This window comes from Chaetodon auriga, chromosome 11 (assembly GCF_051107435.1).
Source record: "Chaetodon auriga isolate fChaAug3 chromosome 11, fChaAug3.hap1, whole genome shotgun sequence".
Taxonomy (NCBI): Eukaryota; Metazoa; Chordata; class Actinopteri; order Chaetodontiformes; family Chaetodontidae; genus Chaetodon; species Chaetodon auriga.
In genome coordinates, this window is record NC_135084.1 from 1095695 (window position 1) to 1115916 (window position 20222).

Here is a 20222-nt window from a genome sequence, read left to right on the forward strand (position 1 = left end):
TGCCTATAAACCTACGCAAAATGCACCAGTTTCACAGTGTTATCTACATGATGACTACCTGTCTGGGAGTCACTGGCAATTGACCTATTCAGTTGTTTAGATATGAGATGTATTGATTTTGGAACAACACAGTACATCCAAGTCCAGAACGGTTTGTTTTGGTGTTAGCCCAAGAGATAAATGAACTGCACATATAATAATTGAAATAAAGCTCTTGTTAATTAATGTAATTTATCTAAATAATGTTTTGTCTCTGTGTTTGTCTGTAGCCATCTGTGATGAACCTCGTCCTGGTGGTATTGTGGTCTCTGGCAATGCCCTACAGTCGCTTCAGGCCCATGGCTTCCTGTCTGTCTACAGTCTGGGTTTGTGTCATCATCGTGTGTAAGATGCTGTACCAGCTCAGTGTTGTCAGCCCCGTTGAATACTCCAGTAACTGTAGCCTGGTAAGACACATATGTGCACACACTGCATTAACAATATCTGTTAAGAGAGACGTTTACATTTACATTTAACCATCAATATCAAAACACACAGTCCTGTAAGATGAAGGAAAAAGGAAATGCCAAAGTAAGAGCAAGAGCCCATAACCCTATCAACCGGGCTGTTGTAATTTCAGGTATTGTTCCTGATTAGTCTGTCCCCCTGGAACTAACTCTATGTCTGGCAATACCACAATATAAAGAGTATACTGTAATGTGTAAATGGGTTGAGAGAGACAGAGAGATTGATTAAATCATCAGAGAGACATTAATAAGAGAGAGAGAGAGAGACAAGTATAACAACAACAGCCATAATAATAATAGAAATATGACTATTAATAAAACAGCATATGTATTTTATAGCGTATGTATAGAATAACAATAATATGCATACAATAATAATAGAAATATGTAAGTAATAATTAACACTAGCAGTGGGTGTCAAGCAGGGCCCCAGCAGTAGGTGTAATAATGATCACAATCCAGACACAGCCACTTTCCATGGGGACCTGCGAGGCAAGTGTAAGATTTATCAAAAAGGAAAGTGAAGCGCACTCTTAATATAGAAAGGGTGTCTGCCCCACAGACTGAGACTGAAAGATCTTCACAGGAGAGGGGCTTGGTAGCTGAAGGCTGAACAACCGGGGTGACACTGTGATGAGAGCGGATTGAAATCATTGACAGATTTTGCCATGGTCGAAACTACTCTCGTGGGAGGAACACGCTCTTTATTACTACCAAGGTGGTGAGATCTGCACACCTGCAGACACAGGGAGTTGACAGACGGAGTAGTCAGGAACAGGTGAGGTCAAATACTGGAGATCAAGTAGGTAAGGAACGCTAGAGAGTCTGACATGACGCATAGACAATCTGGCAACAGGAAAGAATGCCAGCGCTGCTTAAATACCCTCCTCATGAGCCTAATAGGCTGGGTGTGCAGATGAGCAGGTGTGTGGCATGGCTGAAGAGCTGCAGCAACAGGCAGTGCTGGACTGGACTGTAGTAGTGTAGTTAGGATAGTTTAGATGAAGAAATCATTGAAGTTAATTATTGAAGGTCAATGGGAGAAAAGTGCTTTAAATATGTATCAGTTTTAACAGCTGTTTCTATGGTTCTTGTGTTTGAAAATAAATTGGTACCAGTTGAGGGCAGGCGGTGATTCATTTTGTCTCTAATAAGCAGAATTTTATCATTAAAGAGGTTCATGAAGTCATTACTACTGAGGGCTATAGGCAGACATGGCTCAACAGAGTTTTGACTCTCTGTCAGCACTGGCTACAGTGCTGGAAAAAATGTTTTCCTCTTTTAATGATGTATAATAGGCTGCCCTGGCATTGTGAAAGGCCTTCATGTATGTTTTAAGACTGCCTTGTCAGGCTTAATGAAATTCTTGCACATAGTAGTTGAATTTTTCCTGCCAAGTTTCTGTAATATTCAGTTTAATGTGCGGGTTTGGAGGTATAGGAGCTAGCCTCCTTTTGTTTTTTTATCTTAATTTTTTAGTGTCATATATAATGAGCCTGAAGTGCTACCAACAAGATGATCAATTTGAGAGGGACTACAGGTAGCATAGGGATACCATATTAAATTGAGACATGGCATTGAATTAAATGCAGATAGAATCACTTCCTTAAATTTAGCCACAGCACTATCAGACATCTAAAGTTGGAATTTTTGCCTAATGGCATTCTGTAATAGGAATTCAAAAGTTTTTAAATGATGGTCTGATAAAAGAGGATTCTGTGAAGAGAGAACTAAATGTTCTATTTCAATGCCATATGCCCTGTGTACACTCTGACAGAAGCCAATTGAATCTAATAATGAAGTAAATGCAATATTAAAGTATTAGTAAGTAAAGTATAGTAAAATATTATCAACATACATGTGATATGAATGCCTCCTATAAGAATAATCACTTTCAGGACTAAACTTGATAAAAACTCTGAGAATTCAGATAGACATTCATAATATGGACCAGGAGCGTGGTACACTATAATAAATAGAATGGGCTGTAGTGTTTTTCAGTTTGGGTGTGAAAGACTAAGAACAAGGGTGCACTGGAGCGCACTGGAGGAGACAGGCTTGAAAGAGACACATGAAGGGTGCAGTTTTAAATGGACAACAGTGAGATTAAGGAGGAGGTGTATGCTCCAGGACGCCGGATGTCGAGCCGTAACACAGTGAAGGTCAGACTCCAGGTCCTGGTTCACTCTTTCGGTTTGACCATTGGATTGGGGGTGATAACCAGAAGTGGGGCTAGAGGAGGCACCTAGAGCTTTACAAAAAGCTTGCCATACCTGTGATGAAAACTGGGGACTCTGGTCTGATACAGTATCCACTGGGATACTGTGCACTCAAAAGACCTCGGCCACCAGGATGTTAGCTGTTTGCAAGGCAGACAGGAATTTAGGCAGTCTAAGTCAGCACAAAATGAACCGACTTAGAGAACTGGTCTACTATAGTTAAGATAACTGTGTGACCATTCAAAGGGAGTAAGCCAGTGACAAAATCCACAGCGTTATATGGCCAAGGTCTGCTAGTGATGGGTAATGGGTGTAACATACCACCTGGAGGGTGATGAGAGGCTTTACTACGGGTACACAGAGTACAAGCTACCACAAATTCTTTAGTGTTCTGACTGATAGTAGGCCACCAGAAGGATTGCTGGAGAAATTTCAGGATGCGATGAATACCAGAATGACATGTTAGTTTAGACGAATATCCCCATACTGGGGACATGAGGAAAAAGACATAAGTGATTACTCTGGTGAAGGACACAATGTAAACTCACAAGATTAATTAATACCACTGAGTAGCGGAAATAATCTGGCAATGAGTCCTCGGCTGCCATAGTCTTTAGCCCGTCCGGGATTGTGAGTAGCACCAGCTGTGTTGGAGCCAGCTCCGAAACCACGCCCAACCTCTGCTGAAAAAGGACAAGCGGAAAACAAGCCCCGCACAGCTCCACTGTAAACAGAAAAACACAGAAATCCAACAAATCACCACAGAAAATGAATAATTAATTTTTAATGTAATGGAGTAGAAGTAGAAAAAAATGCAAAAAGAGAAAAAAAACAATTTTATTGCCGAAGTGGAATAAAAATAGTTGTATCTCAAATATTCTCAAGGGTACAAGGTTACAATGCTAATTTATTTATCATTCAGCTACACAAGATTGTGTAACAAAATGTTCATTTTAGTCCCTTTATGCTACTCACAAAAAAATTATATAAATGAATTAATACATCGTAAATCTTAAAATAAACTATTATCTTTGGTGGAGTGCAGAGTCTCACAGCCTGAGGAAAGAAGCTGCCCTGTAGTCTGGCTGTTACAGCAGTGGATACTTCTGAATCACTTGCCAGACAGCAGCAGAGTGAACATGCTCTGGCAGAGGTAGGCATTGTCTTTTTTTTCCTTTGGAGTCATCTCAACTCACCAATATCACTGATACTCAGTAGATGGGTGCCAGTGATGTTCTTGGCAGTTTTTAATCACCAACTACAGAGCCCTCTGTCCTGGACCATGCATAAACCATGCAAATTTGTAGTGTGTGTAGTCAGGATGCTTTCTCTGTAAAAGTTCATAAGAATTTGGCACAGGAATTTTGCCCCTTTAGGTTTCCTTAAGACATTTCTGAGCTTTCTTTACCAGGAAGGAAATGTATGATATATCTGTGACAGGTTATCTCTGATGCAGATTCCCAGGAACCTAAACTTGTTCACCTGCTCCACCTTAGCTCCAGACATAGACAGGGGCGTGTGCCTCCTTTGTTTTAAAATCAACCTTGATTTTGCTGACACTGAGCAGTAGGTTGTTCTCTGTGCACCATCCAGCAAGTTTAATTTCCCTCATATGAATTTTCATCATTGTTTGAAATCCAATTGATGATGATGGTGGTGTCATCATCAAATTTTCTCCATGTTGAGGTATGCATGGGTGTACTGTGTGAACAGGAGGGGGCTGAGGACACAACTCTGACAGATTTTCTGGTTCTGAATAGAGCCCTTGAGGAAAGATTTCATTGTCTTGTGATCATCATATCAGCAACTATTTACTGGTGTACAATGTTACTGCTGATGTGTATTCCTCAAGATTGATGTGGTTCTCCTGGGTGACAGCATCTTTGAACCTGTACTGCCCTGTGCACTTAAAACAGTCAGCTGTACAGGACTAATCTTTCCACACACATAGTTTTATTTTTCTGATGGTTTAACCCTTTCTATCAGCTGAGAGTAAGTAGGCATAAGGAGGGAAATGTGACCTGAAAGACCAAAATGGGGACAGGAGAGGGCTTTGTACCTGCCAGGAATAGTAATAGTAGAATAGTAGTAAATATACTGAGTCACTTTCATACAATATGTAGTGTAATATACAATAAGCAGAGACATAGAGTGGTAATTACTTTGAGCTATCTCTAAGATATCCCCTATAACAGTTGGTGTTAGCTGGGTTACAGGAATAGAGAGGAAGGATCCAAATGTCAAAGACTGAGGTAGATCTGGTTCATTCCAGTGATTTAATGGACAAAATGAGGTCTACAAAGGTTAATGGGATGGCAGGCAATGGGCAAAACCAGAAGACAGTCCAACATATGGGTCTGGCCAGCGGAAGGTCCCAGATACAGGTTTCAAGATAACAGGTTAACAGAATACAAGTACAGAGGCTAGAGATATGGCATATAGCATATGATAACATAACAATCTTGTGTGTGAAACAAAGGAAGTGAACTGGTATATGTAGTGATTTCCTGATAATAAAAAAATTAGGTACAGGTGGGAAAGCTCGGGTGACTGCTGATGAGAAGTGGGAACAGGTGTGTGGATGGGTGTGGCAGTTAGATGATGAGGAACAGAGGGAAAATCTGAGGTGTTATGGTAGCCCGGTAGAGGAGAGCAGGTTTAGAAAGGTGAAGGAATGTACATCATGGCCTGGAAGATAAGATAACATAACACTTTATTAATCCCCTGAAGAGGAAATTTAGGGTGTTGCAGGCACCAGCAATAGTATATATAGGTATAATATTAATGATGGTGAGATGAAGCTTCTTGAAGCCTTGAGGCCTTCCAGCCAAAAGGTTCACAAAAAGGTTTATTTATCGAGGCTTCATGTGCACACAAACCCCCGTGCTGGTCAAAGACTGTTAAACAGCCAGATATATTATAGGTAGTGATGGGTGGTACCGTGCCAACGCTTCGAAGCGGAACCTATAAACTATAGGTAATTGTAATTGTAATTTTATCAATTTATAATACACTTAAGACTGTCCTGCAACAGTGCAGCCATGGGAATGACTGCCAAGTAAAATAAATCAATTCATCTTAATAAATGCATTTCAGGTATCGTTCATGTATTCATTCATTTAAATAAAATGTAGATTTTGGTTTAGTGCATTATGGGTATGTAACATGACATTACAATGGAATCTAATATTACTTGTCAAATGTTTATCAATAAATAATTTTGTCAGTGTTTTCAAACTGTTGCAGTGTTTTAACAAGGTAAGGGGCAGTGGATGTGCTTGTGAACATGAAGAGGGCAGTGAATTTGATTGTGCAATTTAAGGACTTTATTCATTTATATTCAGAAACAAAATATGGACTGGGTCCAGCCACAGTCCCCTCATTATTTTCATGCAAAGCACGATGAGGTGTTGTTGTTGTACCCCTATTCTTTAGCACACAACAAACACTTCACCTTGGATTAAAAGAAAAGACAGTGAAAAATACAGTACATTGCATAACAAACATAAAACACATGTAACAATGTTACTGAAAGTGTACTTATTTTATTGGGGGGAGATCAGATCAAGATGTTCCCACACGGGGAAAACTTTCTGTTTCTCACAGGCTCTAGCAAAATGCACCTCTGTGTCACACACAAACCAACAAATTGCCAACACTAACCCATGAAGTGTGAGTGGATCTATTGCGGTATATACACTCCTGATCAAAATTTTAAGACCAGTTGAAAAATTGCAACAATTTACATTTTGCACTGTTGGATCTGAAGAAAGTTCTAAGTAGAGCTTCAAAATGCAAAAAGAAGAAATGGGAGTGAGACAAAAAAAAATTTGAGTGAGCAATTTATTGCAAACAAATATTAAACTGAAATAGGCTGTTCATCAGCTGATCAAAAGTTTAAGACCACAGCATTTAAAAGCCCAAATCTTCGCAAAAATGTGGATTCAGTGTCATTTTCTGTCAGGTATCCACACTGTCATGACCTCCTGATGGCGAAGGCAAAAAAGCTTTCTCTCTTTGAACACGGTTGGATTGTTGAGCTGCATAAGCAAGGCCTCTCGCAGCGTGTCATTGCTGCTGAGGTTGGACGCAGTAAGACAGTCATTTTAAACTTCTTAAAAGATCCTGAGGGTTATGAAACAAAAAAAGTCAAGTGGTAGACCCAAAAAAATTTCACTGACCCTGAGCCGGAGGACCCAATTGGCTGTCCGTCAAGACACGGGACAATCCTCGGCCCAAATTAAGCTTGTCACTGGTGCCAACTGCAGTCCCATAACCATCAGACGGCATCTGCAAGAGTAGGGTTTTAAGAACAAAAAACATCTTCAAAGGCCTCGTCTCCTTCAACGGCACGAAATTACCCATTTGGAGTTTGCATGAGAGCACCAAACATGGGACATTGAAAGGTGGAAGAAAGTTTTATTCTCTGATGAGAAAAAAATTAACCTTGACGGTCCTGATGGCTTCCAACGTTACTGGCATGACAAGGAGATTACAACTGAGATGTTTTCTACACGGCACAGTGGAGGGGGCGCCATCATGATCTGGGGGGATTTTTCCTTCAATGGAACAATGGAGCTTCAGGTTGTGCAGAGGCGTCAAATGGCAGCTGGCTATGTGGAGATGTTGCAGGGGGCATCCCTCATGACTGAAGGCCATCGTCTGTGTGGTAATGACTGGGTTTTTCAACAGGACAAGGCTGCAGTTCACAATGCCCGCCTGACAACGGACTTCTTCCGGAGAAATAACATCACTCTTTTGGACCATCCTGCGTGTTCCCCTGATCTAAATCCAATTGAGAACATTTGGGGTTGGATGGCAAAGGAAGTTTACAAAAATGGACACCAGTTCCAGACAGTGGATGCCCTCCGTGAAGCCATCTTCAGCACTTGGAGCAACATTCCCACTAGCCTCCTGGAAACACTAGCATCAAGCATGCCGAAACGAATTTTTGAGGTGATTAACAACAATGGCGCAGCTACTCATTACTGAGTCCTTTTTTGAAAATTTTATTTCTATTTTAGGGGGTTTTTGGGTTTTTTTTGAGATATGGTCTTAAACTTTTGATCAGCTGATGAACAGCCTATTTCAATTTAATACTTGTTTGCAATAAATTGCTCACTCAAATTTTTTTTTTGTCTCACTCCCATTTCTTCTTTTTGCATTTTGAAGCTCTACTTAAAATCTTCTTAAGATCCAACAGTGCAAAATGTAAATTCTTGCAATTTTTTTGATCAGGAGTGTATATGTTCATAAATCGCGCCGATAGTCAAATCAATTCCTGAACCAGCGGAGCTTCGAACGTCACCAGTGACATCACTCACCCTAAACGACACAAGCGTTGATACGCGCTTCACTACACACATGTTGTGGCATACTGTCCACAAGCTTGTTGATGTTGTCAGTGGGCAGAGCATCCCACTCTTCGGTCAGGGCCTGGGTTAACTCCTGTAGAGTTTGAGGAATATTGTCCCTCTCATTAAGGCTCAGCTTAAGGCATCCCAGACATGCTCAAAAGGGTTCATATCGGGAGCAAGCGGGCCATTGCATCTGCTGCACCCCCTCTGCATCAAGATATTCTCTCACTGCAGCTTCCTAGATGTACTAGATGTGCTTTAGCATTGTCGTCTTGCAGACGAAAGTTGTTCTCATAGAGCCGTCTTGCATGTGGGAGGCAATGGCTCTCCAGAATGTCCCTGTACACAATGCCATTGACGTTTCCATCCAGCACTACCAATGGTGTCTTTCCTCCATAATGAATACCGGCCCATACCATAACTGAGCTGCCACCAGCTTGAGTGGTTTAATGGATGCAGTCATCGTGAAGGTATTCGTCATGTAATCGCCAAACCCGTTGTCTTCTATCTGTATGGTTAATGATATAGCGGCTCTCATCCTTAAAGATAATATGTCGCCAGTGCCCAAGCTGTAATCTTTTGTGCTCCCTAGCCCAGTGAAGTTGAACAACTCTGTGTTGAACAGTTAGGCGTGGACACTTGGTCATTCTTCTTGCTCGGTAACCATGCTGAAGCAACCTTCGATTTACAGTTTGGTGGGAAATGTTGATTCCATTGTGTCTTCTCCACAAATGACGCAGGCAGCTTGCAGGCATTTTCCTGTTTCTGCGGCACAGATTAAGCAGTTGCTGATCATCTCATCTGGTAGTGAATCGTGGTCATCCTGGAGATTTCCGTGGCCTCAAATGACCCTCCTCGATGACTTGAGGATTTTACAGACCGCACTCTGGGATATTCCAAGCAAATCAGCAACATCGGCTTGTTTGTGTCCATCCTGTCTGAGTGCAAGCATTCTTTGGCGTATTGCTAGTGGTGTCGGAATGATTGAACATGGACATGCACTTGGCTTAAGAACAGTGTTTTTCACTTTTGCACATTATATAAAAAAAGGTTAATGTTATGTTATGTTAATGTGATATTGAAGAATAAATGTAATATTGTACAAGATATTGCATGAACGTAATGGCAGGATAATGAAACACAGAATCACTCAGCAGTAAGACAGTAAGTGTGTAAACACTAGGGGTGAGCGAGTAAACCACTATCTGTATCTGGATCTGGATCTGTTCAACCATCTAAATTATCTGTATCCGTATCTGTACTTGGAATGGGCGGGGCCTAACAGAAATGGGTGGGGCTTAAATATGTGAATGATTTTAAGTCTGAAATTGATATACAATAAAAATATTAATATAGGCTACTTTGTGTGTTCAGCACAGCATGTGTGTAAGTGTGTAAGTGGTCTGTAAGACATTTTTTAATGATCGCAAACATCCAGGAAAACAGGGAAATAATATGTCGGCCTTGTTCACTGTATTCTTCTCAAAAGCACTGCGTTCAGTATGAGCAAAGTTTTCCAACTGACTTTATATCACCAGCCAAACTAAAAAAAAACCAAAAAAAAACCAAAAAAAAAAAAACCCCCCGACCGGAGTGGAGGCAGTGACCGTCACGACACGAGCCGTTTTCAGCTCTGTCTTGTCAAATGCACTGCATACGTTATAAAATAAGTTCACCAAGTAACTTTAAATATACAAACCGAAAGAGAGGCAAGCTGAAGAAAACCTAAGGAGTACTGAAGAGAGCAATGTGAGCTAGAGACGTGTCTGTGTAGGGAGGGGTGGGCGCTGTGTGTGACTGGCCAATCACAGAGCGTGAAGACAGTCAGTTACCCAATGAGGATTTTCCTTCAGGATGAGCACGGATATTGACAAGTTTTACTCTTATCATGCTTGTACTCGTCAAAAATGCTTTATCCGTACCGGATACTCGTCTGAAATGAGTATCTGGCTCAACCCTAGTGAACACAATGCTACATTAAACAATACTAGTATTGAACAGTCTGATCGCAGTTGGAATGAAGGACCTGTGGTAGCGTTCCTTCTTTCAGAGTTGATGCTGCTGAAGGTTATGCTTAGGGTCCCCATCGTCTCATGCAGGGGATCAGATGGGTTTTCAGTGATTGATGTCAGCTAACATCCTTCTCTCACCCACCTCCTCAATGGAGTCCAGAGGGTAGTCCAGGACAGAGCCAGCTCTCCAGACCAGTTTGTTTAATTTTTTTCTGTCGGTGCTGTGGAGTGGCATGGGGGGAGTTGAATGTAGCGTCTGGATATGCAGGGTATGAGAAGCCATGTGAACAGATGACTGCACCAAGTGTGGTGGTGTATATTGAAAAGAGAAGGGGTCCAAGCACTGACCCTTGAGGTACCCCTGTGGACAAGCAGTGGGATTTAGACACTTTTCCCCTCCAAGACACTGCAAAGGATTTCCCTTAGAGGTAGGACTCAAACCAGCAGAGAGCGATCCTGAGAAGCCAAGCTCAGTCAGTGTGAGGAGGAGGATTTGGTGGTTAACTGTGTCAAAGGCAGCCGAGGTCAAGCAATAGTAGAACAGAGGACTGACCAGTAGCTCTAGCTGATTGTAGTGTTTCCGCCACAGATAAGAGCGCAGTCTGTGTTTGAAGAGGGTGGAGGTGGTGGAGGGTTGAGTCATGAGTTAAAAGCAGAAAATAGTTTCCGAGCGTCTTTGGCACTACTGATTTTCTCCTGATAATAAGTGGACTTGGGAGGAGAATGCTGACAGGAGAGTCAGATAGTCTGAGGTCAGAGGGATCTCTTGTTTTGCTCTGATAACACCAGTGAGCCATGGACTGGTGGGGGTTTTACGAGCAAGCTTGGATGAGAGTAGACATAGTTTGTTTAGAGAGGTGGCCAGCGAGGAGCAGAGTGTGTCTGTTGCCTCATTCACAGGTGTGAGGAGAAAACATTGTGAGGAGGCATGGTTGCCAAGACCTCATTGGAGAGCTGAACCGGTGTGAGGGACCGGAGGTTTTGTCTGAAGGAGACCCTTTGCAGTGGAATGTGAGGATGCTCTTGTAAGGATATAGAGAATTGAATAAAGAAGTGGTCTGATACATGTAAGGTGACAGTTAGCTTAGCTGTGCATAAAGTTCCCCACTAGCTCAAGTGGGCGATGTAAGACAAATGTATACAGCTTAATGGGACCAGCAACCATGATTGCATGGTATTCAAAGGAAGAGTTACTGCTTAGAAGAGTAAGATTGGTGAATTTCTAGTCTTTGGAAATGAATGCACCCATGCCACCTCCATGTCCATCAGGGCGAGGTGTGTGGAAGAAAGTAGAGTCAGCTGAGAGTGCAGCTGGTGTGGCTGTGTTTTCTGGATAGATCCAGGTTTTCATCAGGGTTAGTACCTGAATTTGATGTAGATTTGCAAGTGCTTGGATAAATTCTGTTTTGTTTACAGCAGTCTGGCAATTCCATAGGCATACAATACAAGAAATGCCACAGCTGTGTCCCATCACACCTCATTGCCAGGGCTGAACCCACCCCTTTCAGATTTCCACAGCAAACCAACAGATAGAGGGTGTGACCCGCGTAAGCTGACCCACCTATTGAAACTCAGAGTGAGAATGAGATGTGCTCAGTGGCAACAAAAGCCTGCCAGTAGCCTAGTTCCAAATTTAAGCCAGAAATAAAGAATGAAAACACTTACTGACCAATTACCATCTCCTACATTCCACAGGCAAGCTTGTTCTGTTTTGTACCCCATGAAAATGGCTAGGTGAGACTTTCAAAGGGTGACCGCTGGATGTCAGAGTGTTTTGAGTTCTCTTGAAAGCTCCTGGGGCTCAGGGAATGCTAATGTCCTGCCTAATGATTAGGAGAGGCAGGATTAAGACAGGCAGGTAGCAGGCTAATGGGCTGAGGCTGAGATGCAGTTAAGTGTAGACTCAAGGCCAGCTGGCTGCAATGCATGCTGAAGGTTAGCATTCTGAAGGTTAGCAGGCTGGCAGTCAGGTTGTTGCCAGCCGGCAGGGATGCAGACTGGAGGTTAGCAAGCCGGTGTGAAGGTTGGAGGCTAGCACATTGGAAGCTAGCAGGCTGGGAAGCAGGCTGGAGATTAGCATGCTGAAAAGTAGCTGACTGTGAATCAGGTTGAGAATCAGGGGTGTTGTTACCCAACCAGGTAACAAAGACCTCAGCCAAGTCTTAGAGCAGACTTCCTTGCATGCTGTAGTCGTAGTCAAAACTGCCTCTCTGTCCTTACTACTACTTAATGCACAACTTAAGGTACAAAGGCTGATGGATTGGTGAGGCAGGCATGGCTAAAAACCAGATGCTAGCCCAAGATTGTATTAGGGCGGCCCCTATGTGAGGGTAGGAGATGAGAGAGTGGCAATTTTTATGCTGCCTACCAAGTCTCTATGTTGCTTGGTTGTTTCTCCAGCTTGGGAGCCCCATTCAACAGAGAAGCAGACCAGATTACCTGAACCGATAAATTCAGAGATCTGGGCAGTGATTTAGGGGTTTTGTGTATTAATTTAAGGTAGAGCTGAAGATGAGGACCAACACCAGGTGTGATTTAACTGCATTGATACCCGCTTATACTTATTGCGTTTTGCACTCCTCCCCTGGAAGAAAATGTTTAGTGACCTGACACATAGCTTAAAAAAAAAAAAAAAAAAAAAAAAAAAAAAAAATAGGTTTTCTAATTATTTGAATTAAATATAGAAAAGATTTTAAATGCATTTTTCATTTAGTATAAAATTCAAACATTGTAGTTTGAATTCCTCTTCAAAAGCAACCCCCAGACAGTATCCCCTCAGCTATAATCACTTGTGTTTGACACCAGTAGATGTTATTATTACTTTTGCAAGGACTTTTGACCGTTGCACCAGCAGTGTATTGTTATTCTACTTGCCTGCTTACTTCAACATCTTCTGTTGCTGAGAACTAGGAGTTGCCACGATGTGTGTATGAGTTTAGGCATGGAAGTCAGATCTGACAATTGGAATTCTCATCATCTGACCCAAGGAGTGTTTGTGTCATTGGTACTGATGAACACACTATCTATCTACTAAGCTATCAGTAAGACATGATATGTTATTATCCTTTTCTTCAAAACAAAATAATGGAAGTCACCCCAGTCATGTCTGATCAATAGATAGGCATTACCAAGACTGTAGCATTGTTCAACTTTTCAAAGGAAGCAAATCCCACTGGTGTCAGATACAGCATATACTATGTCTTAATCCAAAGTAACATCTCTGAACTAGATGTCTTATAATAAAAAGACAAGGAATATCAAGAAAAGGGAACCGAGGAAGCATCATGACCATCACTAACCCTGACTGGTTCCTCGTGTTTTTCAGCTGGTATTGATCTGACATGACAGTAATGTAATTGTAATAGAGTGATATGGTGTTGACTGTCCCGTTTATGAGTTTGTTTCTTTCCTCTTTTCCTCACAGCCTCTAACAAATGAAACCAATCTGTCGCCAGAGGAGATGATGAACTCCTCTCTGTATATGGAGCCAGTGGATCCAGCCAACTGGTTTGGCATCAGGAAAGATGCCACTGTACTAGGATACAGCAAGGTATATTCAATATATGTACATGTTTTTCCAAGTTTAGTGTAAAACATTAATGATATCCAAAATGAACCATTGCTTTGACAGGCATATAGATGTGTTTGCATGTGTATCTGTAAGTATGTATGTATGTATGTATGTATGTATGTATGTATGTATGTATCTATCTATCTAATATACAGTACTGTACAAAAGTGTTAGGCAGGTGTGAAAAAAATGCTATAAACTAAGAATGCTTTCAAAAATGGAAGTGTTGATAGTTTATTTTCATCAATTAACAAAACACAGTGAATTAACAGAACAGAAATCTAAATCAAATCAATATTTGGTGTAATCAGCCTTTGCTTTCAAAACATCATCGATTCTTCTACGTACACTTGCACACAGTTTTTGAAGGAACTCGGCTGGTAGATTGTTCCAAACATCTTGGAGAACTAACCACAGATCTTCTGTGGATGTAGGCTTCCTCAAATCCTTCTGTCTCTTCGTGTAATCCCAGACAGACTTGATGATGTTGAAATCAGGGCTCTGTGGGTGCCATACCATCACTTCCAGGACATCTTGTTCTTCTTAACGCTGAAGATAGTTCTTAATGACAATGACATTGGCTGTATGTTTGGGTCGTTGTTCTGCTGCAGAATAAATTTGGGGCCAATCATATGCCTCCCTGATGGTATTGCATGATGGATAAGTATCTGCCTGTATTTCTCAGCATTGAGGACACCATTAATCCTGACCACTCTCCAACTCCATTTGCAGAAATGCAGCCCCAAACTTGCAAGCAACCTCCACCAAGCTTCACTGTTGCCTACAGACACTCATTATTGTACTGCTCTCCAGCCCTTTGGCAAACGAACTGCCTTCTGCTACAGCCAAGTATTTCAAATTTTGACCCAGCGGTCCAGAGCACCTGCTGCAATTTTTCTGCACCACAGTTCCTATGTTTTCGCGCATAGTTGAGTGGCTTGGTCTTGTTTCATGTCAGAGGTATGGCTTTTTGGCTGCCACTCTTCCATGAAGACCACTTCTGGCCAGACTTCTCTGGACAGTAGATGGATGAACCTGGGTCCCACTGGTTTCTGCCAGTTCTGAGCTGCTGGCACAGTTTCCTTGGCTGACCACTGCGTCTACAATCCTCAACGTTGCCCTTTTTTTTGTGTTTCTTCAAAAGAACTTGAACTGCACATCTTGAAATCCCTGTCTGCTTTGAAATCTTTGTCTGGGAGAGACCTTGCTGATGCAGTATAACTACCTTGTGTCTTGTTGCTGTGCTCAGTCTTGCCATGGTGTATGACCCGTGACATGAAACTGCCTTCCTCAACTTCACCTTGGTAGCAGAGTTTGGCTGCTCCTCATCCAGTTTTATGCCTTCTACACAGCTGTTTCTGTTTAAGTTAATGCCTGTTTCAACCTACATGTGAAATTGATGATCATTAGCACCTGTTTGGTATAATTGACTGTAATCCTACAAAATCCCTGACTTTGTGCAAGTGTACCTATAAGAATTGATGCTGGTTTGAAGGCAAAGGGTAGTAACATCAAATATTGATTTGATTTACATTTTCCTTTTGTTCTTTTTTTGTTCTTATTTTTTTGCAGAACCATTTAATAGTCCTGATGTTGTTGGTGTTTGAGGCAACAGTGTATCGTCACCAGGCTCATCACTACCGTCAGCTCCAACGATCTCCTCCCACCATCCGTGCTCTATTTCCCACCGCCACCAGGGACACTCTTGACCAGGGCCTCATACCCTGCTTCAAGTACCTGCTCAACTACACCTTCTACAAGTTTGGATTAGAGGTAGCGTGGATATATCACTTCATTACTGAATTGGAAATGTTTAGATCCAAATATAATAAAACGAGTAAAAGAAGATAAAGAACATTTAACAAGAGAGTTTTCAATTACTGTATTTTGGAGATGTAATTGAAAAGAAAATGACAACCCAAAGTAAGTTCCTCTTGTACACTGTTTCACAGCATCAGTGTTTTGACTACAAAAAATAGAATCAGGTTGTAAAATAACAATTTAGCTTTTTCCCTACTTTTATTTCATTTCAATCTCCAAAAACCTGCCCTCTTTCACGAAGATTTGCTTCCTGATGACGGTGAACGTGATTGGTCAGCGGATGAACTTCTTGGTGATAATCCATGGTTGTTGGTTGGTTGCCATGTTGGTAAGGCGGAGGCGTGCAGCTATTGCCAGGATCTGGCCCAGATATTGTCTCTTCCTGTCCGTCTTCATGATCTACCAGTATCTACTGTGTGTAGGCATACCGCCTGCTCTTTGCATAGGTGAGTCCTGATATGAAACTACAGTATGTAGTTGTATTGTAGGTGTCTGAGTAGAGCACCTGTGCTCTCTATAAATTGATAGCACAACATATTGTTTATATTATAATAGAACAAATATCAAAATAGGCTCTGAATTCCAAGTTTATTAGATATACCTGTACAATGTTAAGACAATTGGCACAGTAGCCATGCAAAAATCCTATTTTTGAAAATCTTCTGGAGAGCTGAAGTTCCGTCCCACTTGTGAGCTAGCTTTCAGTTCTGAATTTCACAAGAAGACTGCAGTCATTTTTGAGGCCATAGATAGTGGGGGCGTTATATTGGACTACATAGTGTTGAAATGCTTTGTCCATCCCAATTATATACAAAATGGAAACAGAACAATAGAAGCACCCCACCTCAGGTCACAGTGTGTATTATTCTGGATTTTATGAGTTCTGTCCATTTCAGGACTTCAGTCATCTCATATACAGTACAATGAATGTTGAGCAAAGTAAACTTTAGATCAGGGGTGGGCAATTAATTTTTACAAGGGGCCACATGAGAAACCTGAGCTGTGTTGGAGGGCTGAGCCAACAATAACTTGAACTTAATTTTGCTCAGTATTAATTTTCTCCCATTGTAAAAAGCAGTACATTATATATTTCGATTAGCGGCTACTGGTAATCAGAAGAATAAGGATATTCTGTAAACATTTATATAAATATATGAAATTGTGGTGTGGTGTATAGAAGTAATGAACAGTAAAAACAAGAACAATCATTATATCAGTGTTTCATTTTATTTTTCACATGTTAATCTTCACAAATACTGAAAGGGTGTTTTGCAGCATGTTAAAGATAAGCAATTGGTCAACTTTATACAAAAAGCAAGCAAGTTCATTTTACTTGTTCAGCAGGAAAAATCCAGTCTGTTTTGGGCTTGAACAGGTGCATTGAAATCTGGCTGAATGTGTGAGGTAGATATGCGAAGGACAGCTCAGAGGTGATCATCAGTGATGGAGGATCTGTATCTGGATTTATTGATTGTCATCAGTTTAAATGTCTGTTCACATATGTAGGTGGATCCAAAGAGGATTAGAATCTTCTGAGCATGCCTCCTCATGTGTGGAAAGTTCTCCTCTTTGAGGGAAGAGTAAAACTCAAGCAGTGAGACTGACCTACAGTGCTCTGCCAGAAGTATGTCAGAGGGTTAGGGTTAGGGACCTATGTCAGGTCAATGAGTTCCATCTGAACATCGCAGGTCTCATCCAAAGCCAAAGAAAAATAGTCAAAGTTGACCGCTCTGTTCTTCAGCTGAAGCTCAAGATTTCCTGCAATGTCCTCAACCCTTCTCGTCACAGTATGTTGGGAGAGGGGCATGTTCTCAAATGCTCTTTTTTATATTAGTGCTGCAGAGTCCAACAAACACTCTTTAATAAACTCTCCATCAGAAAACAGTTTACTTTTTCTAGCGATTTTGTGCGATGACAGCTGCATGTCTGGATGTGCAAAGTTTAGTAAAAAGTCCTTGTTGATTTAGCAGCTTAGCTAGCAAAGCATCTGACTCCCTTGCGTGGTTTTGGTCAGTCAAGTTCTTGTATTTCTCCTCGTATTTGGTCACGTAGTGGCGATTCAAACTGTAATCATTGAACACAGCGACCTGTGTACCACAAACTAAGCACATCACCTTTGATTTCTGTAAAAACATATTTAGCAGTCCATGTCTTGTTGAAAACGTGTCAGTCGGTATCAACTTTTCTTTTTTTGGCGTGAGCTGACATTTTGAGGGCTAGCTGGCCAGCATCACTAGTAGCTGTTCACCCACACGTGCATCCTTATGTAAATTTAAAAAAAAAAAAAAAAAAAAAGGCACGCTTTTTAATGTAAAAGCAACACAGTTGTATTCCGTGCACAGCAGAAGTACTTTTTCATTTATGTTCTAATTTATTATTAACCTCACAGGGGCCAGACGGTGATGCCCTAAGGGCCGGATGTGGTTTGCAGGCTGTAAAATGCCCAGCTCTGCTTTAGATTATACCTCACATGGCATCACATAGAACTCAGCAGAAGGTAAACTACTGTAGAAAGTAAATAGTGTACCTACTTCTACCTATCTGTACTTCTGATGTTTTTGTCTTTTAGACTACCCCTGGCGGTGGAACACTCCAGTGTTGATGAACTCAGCTCTCATAAAATGGATCTATTTACCTGACTTCTACACTGTACCTAACTCCAAAAACCTCATAGGTCAGTTTGTGTGCATATGTCATTGTGTCTGTGTGTGTGTGTGTGTGTATCTGTATGCTGTTCATCACCGCTGTATGTCAGTCAGTTCATTCATTCATCTGTATCAACAAATCACGTCTTCCTTTCTCAGATAGTTACCTTGTCACTATATTGTGAAAACTTTGCAAATTCTCAATTAGTGACACTGCAGAAAGACAATTTCAAATTTCCCAGGCTTTTTTTTTTCCCCAACAGAAATACTGTTTGCACTCAGTAGAACCAATAAATTCCAAAGTTCTACTTTGCCCTTTTTACGATTGGTCAGAAGCAAATATGAATGAAACAATACTTCATGTACCTGTTTTGCACTTAAAGCTGTCCACTGGCTCAAGGGGAATAATTCTTCCCCTGTCGTGTTGGTTTCCATGTGATACATCTTAGGTAGTGTTGAGTTTCACTGAAAGTAGCTTCACAGTGAATGAAAGAAAGTACAAGCAGCTGAAACTGCAACCATACCTTCAGCAATTTTATTAATCTTTGTTAAGAAGAATCGGGGGGAGACATTCCCCTTTATTTGTCACACACATGCACATGCAGGACACTGCACACGAGGTGAAATTTGTCCACATTTCACCCATCCTGGTCGTCCCTCGTCCGCGGCAGACCAGGAGCAGTGGGCAGCCAGACCGGCGCCCGGGGACCCATCTTCGCCGTCACCATTGGTCAGGTGGTGATCTTCTTGCATGTTTTTTAGTGGGGGTATATTTTTACGGAGGGTACCCCAGGTGAACACGGGGAAAACATGCAAACTCCACACAGAAAGGCCCTCTTTTTTTTTTGCAGCAGGCACGGAAGGCATGGTGGAGGACACACCCCCGGTGCCCACAGCGAGAATCGAACCCAGGACCTTCTTGCTGTGAGGCGACAGTGTTGCCACCGTGCCACCATTAATTCAGTGTCACATAAACTCAACCCATAATTCTATCTCAGTATCAGAGTGGATGCTATTAAGCAACAGTAAATATTCTAGGCTTATAAAGATAATGGTGATGGTGTACTGTGTTGTGTGTGTGTCCACAGCGGACTTCGTGCTGCTGATGTGTGCATCCCAGCAGTGGAAGGTGTTTGAGTGTGAGCACAGGGAGGAGTGGATGGTTCTGGCAGGGGAGAATACAGATGACCCTGAACCGATGGAAAGTCGATTGTTTAACCCTGCACCCAACTTTATCGAATGCAGGTAAATAAATGTCTCTTTAACCATCAGTCTGTCTGATTTATGACATCCACAGTCAAACCTAATGTGTATCTGCTGTGCTCCTGTCATTATTTGCTATTAGCTGTAGTTCTTCCAAACAGACAGACCCTTTGACTGTACTCAGTGTTCAGGAAGAAAAGAAGCCTGATGATGAATTATCTGCCAATATTTATGTTTTCATATAGTTGTGTTTCATATGTCTAACATAAACAGATAAAGATCCATTAAAATCATTTTTAAAACATTGTCACAAAGATATATAATATGCCAGACAAGATACAGTTAAAAACGAAACTTTTCAAATATATGCATATAACACTTTGTACAACATATACTCAAGTTAAATTAGAAAAAAAAAAAAAAAGTTTCAGGCTTCACAAAGGGTTCGCATATAGTTGGCAGTTTATTATGTACACCCAGCTAAAACTAATGCAGTGTAACAGTCCTGCAAACATCTTCGCTTTATGAAGGTTTTTGTTGTTAAGGTGTTGATTCAATTCCATGATTATTTTGGGGGATACAGAGTACTGACAATTACATAGCTTGTTGCATTTCAAATCATTTGTAGATAACTGGCTTGCAAGGTCATTAAAGTCAGTCTCCCATGGTTTCACATGTCAGCTCTTCAATAAAAAAAATCTTTTAAGTAATTAGCTATCTGCAGTTATGCTTCTTTTTACTTTGATCACCCACATTTATGCTGCTGATTGTATCACTCTTCACTGATAGACTAGCTAACAAATGATGTGTGTAACCAAGGAACAACCTTGCTAGATACAAGCTGATTAAATTGATCCCCATCTCTATGTTAAAGGAATATGTAGGACA

The 20222-nt window shown here is 41.3% G+C and overlaps 1 protein-coding gene across 3 annotated transcripts in view; it reads left to right on the forward strand.

Moving 5' to 3' along the window:
* The window catches only part of piezo1 (piezo type mechanosensitive ion channel component 1 (Er blood group)), a 209035-nt gene that overhangs the window by 102560 nt on the left and 86253 nt on the right, over positions 1-20222 (forward strand). For all 3 annotated transcript variants that reach the window (XM_076743050.1, XM_076743051.1, XM_076743052.1), the window contains exons 19-24: positions 270-446; positions 13519-13644; positions 15238-15438; positions 15728-15932; positions 18056-18160; positions 19220-19376. In XM_076743050.1, the coding sequence (XP_076599165.1) occupies positions 270-446; positions 13519-13644; positions 15238-15438; positions 15728-15932; positions 18056-18160; positions 19220-19376 (971 nt within the window). The remainder of the gene's footprint in view (positions 1-269; positions 447-13518; positions 13645-15237; positions 15439-15727; positions 15933-18055; positions 18161-19219; positions 19377-20222) is intronic.